The sequence below is a fragment of the Oncorhynchus clarkii genome, chromosome 28 (genome assembly GCF_045791955.1).
Source record: "Oncorhynchus clarkii lewisi isolate Uvic-CL-2024 chromosome 28, UVic_Ocla_1.0, whole genome shotgun sequence".
Taxonomy (NCBI): Eukaryota; Metazoa; Chordata; class Actinopteri; order Salmoniformes; family Salmonidae; genus Oncorhynchus; species Oncorhynchus clarkii.
Genome location: NC_092174.1, coordinates 20,955,058 through 20,961,799, shown reverse-complemented (window position 1 = coordinate 20,961,799; position 6,742 = coordinate 20,955,058). Strand labels below are relative to the sequence as shown.

At 41.5% G+C, this 6,742-nt stretch overlaps 1 protein-coding gene across 1 annotated transcript; it reads right to left on the bottom strand.

The window, feature by feature from the left end:
• Positions 1–898: 898 nt before the first annotated feature.
• LOC139386602 (uncharacterized protein KIAA0040-like) lies at positions 899–6,276 on the bottom strand. Its single transcript, XM_071132286.1, has 2 exons — positions 5,978–6,276; positions 899–3,413 (listed from the first exon to the last, which is right to left on the bottom strand). Exon 2 carries the CDS (start codon positions 2,858–2,860, stop codon positions 2,540–2,542), a length of 321 nt encoding a protein of 106 aa, XP_070988387.1. The 5' UTR covers positions 2,861–3,413; positions 5,978–6,276; the 3' UTR covers positions 899–2,539.
• Between the last annotated feature and the right edge of the window lie 466 nt (positions 6,277–6,742).

The following is a 6,742-nucleotide window of genomic DNA, read 5'->3' as shown; positions in this document are numbered from 1 at the left end:
AGGATTTCTATCAGCCTAATCGAGGTGTAGATTACATCTCACATTACAGTGTTCAAACCTGTAAACAAGGCTGCAGGAGATTTATCTTAATGCGACTCCGTGCAGTCAATGGAAATGTCCCCTTTAGGTAGGCTATAATGCCAGGAGCAACTTGTGGATTTGACAGCTGTAACACAGTTCCACCTCTGACACGTCAAAACAACCGCTATCTGGATGTCGGCTAAAGCGGATCTGATTGAATATGGCCCTGCATGAGTGATACCAATTATATTGAAAGCAAGTACTTTTACGCAGGTGTGGTTCCTGAGTTAATTAAGCAGTTAACATCCCATCATGCTTAGGGTCATATGTAAAATGCCCAGTTTCCCATTGTTTTGGCATGACTAGAAGAAGAAATCTCATTGACTTTGAAAGAGGGGTCTCAAAGGAGCTTAGGGGGTTTAAAGTGTGTGTGTGTGTGTGTGTGTGTGTGTGTGTGTGTGTGTGCGTGCGTGTGTGCGTGCGTGTGTGTGTGCATGCATGCATGCCTCATTCACCAGATCATGCCTGAGACAGAGTTTTCCACCACCATGAACAAAACACCAAATTATGGAATTTATTGTGGGAAAACGGTGTTGTGTCCCTCCAATGGAGTTCCAGACTGTAGAATCTATGCCACAGGACCTTGAAACTGTTCTTGCTGCTTGTGGTGGCCCAACGCCCTATTTATGTTGGTGTTTCCTTTATTTTGTCAGTTACCTGTATGTTCTAATGCATAATTTGTCTCGATCAAAGTTTAGTGAATAACTAATACAGAAGCCTATTAGGCACAAAATAAGGATCTTAAAACAGGGATAATAAAAAAAGAACAAATGAAACTGATTTGTCACCGGATTTGTAAATCAATTATAAACTTCTATTTGCATACATTTTTATTTTATTTAACTAGGTAAGTCAGTTAAGAACAAACTCTTATTTACAATGACAGCCTAGGAACAGTGGGTTAACTGCCTTGTTCAGGGGCAGAACAACATATTTCTACCTTGTCAGGTCAGGGATTTGATCTAGCAACCTTTCGGCTACTGGCCCAACACTCTAACCTCTAGGCTACCTGCCGCCCCAAAATGTGTGCATTTTGCACACAATGCCCCATATGCACACAACTTATATTTTATCAACACAATGGTGTAGAAAATACTGAATGATGGCATAGTACCTCAACTATGATATGCCAGTAAATATCACTACATGTGAAATGATGGCTATTGGCACTGAGGGATAAAGATGTAAGAAGGATCCACTTAGCACCCCAAAGTCTGAGAGCCTGGAGATAATAATAATAACGCATAATGATTTTATGAACCAATAGGGACAGTGCAGGACAGTACACATGGCAATCTGAGCATAAGGTAACGTAACACATGGAACTGTTGGGTAGAAACACTCATTCATCAACAATACTGAGCTTCAGCATACTCTACGGGAATGTAAATGAAAGATCTCAGTGCTTCACTTTGTTCTATTCAATTCAGCGATTGATAGTCAACTCATGAATGGAATTGAGATCTCCATTTAGTGGATATAGCAAATACAGCAAAAGATTTCAAAGTAGTTACATAAGTTCACATTGTTCACATTGTAAGTGCAATAACTGCAAGTGCTTTGAACTTGAAATGGTCTAACCTATAAAAAACATGATATTTCTAACCGAATCACAATGCTAGATTGCTGGCCTCCAGCATTTGAAATAAAAAGCAGTCCTCAACCTTCTGGTTGAGTGCACACTCTAACACAGGGGTATTCAACTCTTACCCTTTGAGGTCTGGAGCCTGCTGGTTTTCTGTTCTACCTGATAGGTAATTGCACACACCTGGTGTCTCAGGTCTAAATCAGTCTGTGATTAGAAGGAAACAATACAAAAAATGCTGTGGAACTAGCTTCAAGGTACAGAGTTGAGTTTGAGAGTAACACGTACGTGCATATGCACAGGCACACATACAATCAATCACATATTATTGGCTCTTTTAGTCTCTTTCAAGAGTTTCTATGGAGCATATTGAACACCAGTGCCGGCTCCAGGCATAATCATGGCTGAATACCGACTGGGCACGCAGTTCACGTGCCTAGGGGCCCTGACCTCCATTGGGCCCTCGTTGATTTTGTTCGTCACTGTCACTCCGGTATCATTAAATCATGGCAAAATATGTCGAATTGCAGGAAAGTTGCTTTCAAACGGTCAAAAAATGTATCTCTACCCCATGGCAAAATGTGTAGAATGGCATGAAATGTGTTATAAAATTGCTAAAGTTCTTTCTGCGCCATGGCAAAATGTGTAGCTGGGAAAAGGTGATTTAAAACTTCAACATTTTCTGTACACCCCATGGCAAAATGTGTAGAATTGCAGGAAATTAACTTTAAAACTTAAAAACAAATATCGCTTAGGGCCTTTAAAAGGCTAAGGCTGGCCTTGCCTGGCATTATGTACCTGTACCTTGCAGTAAAAAAGAGCTTCATATAAATACAAAATAATTAAACCTTATCTGAACATCAGTCACGACTACTACACCATCGTCAGGGCAACCCTGTCTTGTGTCATAGGTCCTGTTTTGACCGAGATCCACAAGTCCTCATTTTTGGGACTCTTCTTCTTCTTTTTGTCTGATTTTGCTGTGTCTGAACTTGGGCTGTCTCCGCAGCAACCAGTGGAGTTGGCCCGGCGACAGCAGCAGCAGTGACAGCACACCACCAGAGAAGTGAAGAGCACCACCATAGGCAGGGCTAGCAGCACCACCAGGCAGACTGTATTGTAGATCCCCTGGTCATGCTTGGTGGTGGCCACCTTCCACAAGTTACTGAAAAAATCCAAGATGTCTTCCTTCATGGTTCACTGACAGTGAGTGTCTTAGCAACTCCTTTTGAGGGTCATCTATTGAAGAAGCCAACCACAATAGCAAACAAGGATAGATTATTGAAGGCCAAGGGTGTTGCTGTTACCAGGAAGGGGATTGTTTCTTTGGTGATTTGACCCTGAACTAGTGCTTGTGAACTCTTGATAGTGAAGATGTTGCTGATATAGTAGCACATGCCAAGGGAGGATAGCAAGAGACTGGAAAATTCATTGATGCAGGGAGAATCTCTTTATCCTCCCCTCCTTCCTTAAGTGCCTTGTCTGGGGGTTTAAAGACCAAAGCATTATTTAAGAAAGTTTGAAGACCAAAGATTAATTGTTTTATGAGAGATGGACGTTTTCATTTGAAATCCTTCAGTTGCTGTAATGATTCAGATCTTTCCTTGCTGTGATGGGAAGGTCTATGGAGTCTGCCTCTCAGAGTAGTTTGTTTGTGTCCCTCTTTTGGGATTTGGGGATTCTACCTCAGGTCCTCTGAAGTCTCCTGTCTATTTTAATCCATTCTCCTCTGGCTCTGAGAGATTTTCTGCGGAGAGAAATAGAGAGAAGAAGGTGAGCAGAATGAACTCCAGTCCCCCTGGTGCCTCTTCGCTCTCTTCCCCCTCTTCCCTCTCCTGCTCAAGTATATTATTCAGCTTTACTCTCATTAAAGTTGGAGGAGAAAGTCATGGCTCTGGCTGCCTGATTGCACCATAGAGGGAAATGCACTCGTTCTGGACTAATTTAAATGTACCGGCTAATAGAGCTCTGAGGGGATTGGCAATGATGGACAGAACCTAGCTTTGATGGTTTTGACTTTAACATTAACTGATTGTAGCATTCCACTGCAACTTGGATGAACGGTAACCTTTATGGCTAGCCAGGAGGTCAAATGGTAGCTGTCTCTAGTTTATAGGTTTACGGTGACTAGGATTATGGATATTAAAATGTTGGCCAGGTTTTTCTTCTGTCCTCTATTGCCTGCTCCACATTCTAAGCCAAGTGTATCTGACTGCAACTGAACTGCAAATAGGCTGTGCATTATGTTTTATGTCTTACAGCCCATAGGTGAAATCGGTTTACCCATAGTCAGTTTCCCTTCCGTTCCGCATCACTCAACAGGAAACAGTGCGCTGCTGCTATTTTGTAGCGTTGAAGTAAGAAGGCTGTATTTACTTGCAGTTTGTCAACATTAAGGTCCCATTTCCTCTAAACAAATTTGTTCACCAAATCCATTAAATGTAAGCCTATCCATTATTCATGTATGAAGGCCTTTGCATTTCGTGTTTGATGAAGTTGAGCCTGATGTTGAGACATACAGCCCACTAAATGATCACACATAGGAAGACGTGTTGACTGAAATAAAAGAGTATCACTATGACTCATTAGCATTTCCTAGCAAGGTGTGAGAACGTTTTCCTCACCAAAGTTCAAAATGGTCACAGGTCTTTTGTAGGGCACTCCACATGTAGGCTGTGAAGACCTTAGAGACTAGTTTTCAAACATACATTGACAATTAAAATAATTCATTCAAACTCAATGCTTTTAATGGGAAGAAACGATATTGACGTCTTATTCTTCACTCCAACATCCCCATTTCATCGATCATGACATCATATTATCTACGTTGTAACCTGGCCAGGCTGTAAAATTCATGTAAAATAACAACCATGTAACATAATTACCTAACATTGTCTTGGCCTAGGATCAGCGGTAAACAGAAATATACTTTCAGTGGCAACACAAAGCCAGGATGGGGCAGAAACTGTTATGACTGCATGCATAAGCTACAGCTATTTAGGAAGCTTGAGACCCTGCTCTGCCCAACCTAAAAGCCTGAATGACAGAAGGCAATACAAGAGCACACAGGAATGGCCCAAGGCAATCATTTGCTGCAAAACCCTTTTGACTCGTCAACACAAACTTGAAATGTGTGATTTGACATTTTTATCCTCTTATTACTGTGAGACAATCAACATTCTTGTGCAGGGACAGTCAATAGTTTAGAGACACGGAAAGTCATGCGTAAGAGTGTACCCAATTCACATCTTTACTCAACATCGCGGTGTCATGGTAAGAAACACAAGATGGAATATTTTTTATGGGAACAGTTGGGACTGTGAAGAGACAAACACAGGCACAGACACATGCATGCACACACGATAACATACGCACTATACATACATGGATTTTGTGTTGTAGATATGTGGTACTAGAGTAGTGGCCTGAGGGCACACACTTATTGTGTTGTGAAATCTGTTGTGAATGTATTGTAATGATTATCAAATTGTATAACTGCCTTGATATTGCTGTACCCCAGGAAGAGTAGCTGGTGCCTAAGCAGCACCTAATGGGGATCCATAATAAATCCAAAATACAAATGCAAACATTATCATATCGCCTCACAGTATAAGACAGGACATTGTCTTAATGCTTTACAGCTCATGCTGAAAGGTAACCTCTGAGTCAGTGGGAGTGAAATAGTGTAAGTGGTGGAGGAGGGAGAGAGCATGACAAGATCTTATGGTGAACCTTAGGTTTGAACCATCACCAAAACTGTACAAGGCTCAACGCCCAAGACTATATTTAAGATGAGGTTTACATTACTTAAAAGAGTCATGCTGTAGAATGGCACTGAGTAGTGACTGAACAGAAAAGTATCATCTGGTATGTCACAGTACCTGTTGAACTGATCAAATCGAATCCAATTTTATTTGTCACATGCTTCGTAAACAACAGGCGTAGACTAACAGGGAAATGCTTACTTATGGGTCCTTCCCAACAATGCTGAGAGAAATAAATATATATAGAAAAGGAATAACATGTAATAATAAATACACAATGATTAATGATAACTTGGCTTTATACATGAGGTACCAGTACTGAGTCAATGTGCAGGGGTATGAAGTAACTGAGGTAGATATGTACATAATATATGTATCTATGAATAAAGACCATGGAGGGGTGATGGAAGGGACTTTCCAAAACAACAGATTTCCAGTTCACACATAGTATTATAGGTATATTCATTGGCTCCCGAATCACAGGTACTCAACCAAATAAGATCAAGAGCTTTTTTTTTTTTAAGGTCTTTTGAAATGTAAACCTTACCGGCAAACACTTTAGAAGTCCAGGCCAGTAAAGCTCCTCTTCCTCCTTTCCTCTTCCTTGTATATCCTCTTCAATATCTGCTGCTGCTTTTTGTTGATATACTTTAAGCTCTCAATTTTGCCCCATACTTGGTCTGTATTGAATTACGCTCTTTCTGCCTCTCTCTCTCTTCCTCTCTCCCTGTGTGTGTCACTCTCTCAGGGCAGAGTCACTTCTCCCTGCCCTGCCCACCCTGTGTAAGAAAGGGCCCTCTGTTTGTGCTCACACTCCCTTGCCTGACGCGCTGCATTCTTGTGTTTACTTTATACACACAAGTTCCCAGTGATGTTAGAGAGAGAGAGAGAGAGAGAGAGAGAGAGAGAGAGAGAGTCTCGCTGGTCATAATTCATTTGATTTGTCTGCAGTTTTTTAACAGTTTTTCAAAAGAGCTGCCGACTTCAGAGTGTTTGAACACTGTACCAGAACATAATTATGAAGGGCGATCTAAAAATAACCAAAACACCTCACCCTTTTCAGCCCCACCTCACTAACTTTAATTGGAAAGAGGAAATGAAAGTGTGTGTGTGCGTGTTTGTGTCCTGTATGCTTAGGGTGTGGACAGAACAGGGAATCAGGTGAAGCAGAGAGATGCACGGATGTGTGACTGTTCTGTAGAAAGTTGTGAGAGGTCATGTGACCCTGGTTGCGAGGAGAATGGACCTCAACCATTTCCTTTCAGGATCCTGAGTGGAGCAGCGGACTAAGCTACTGCATCCCAGTGCTAGA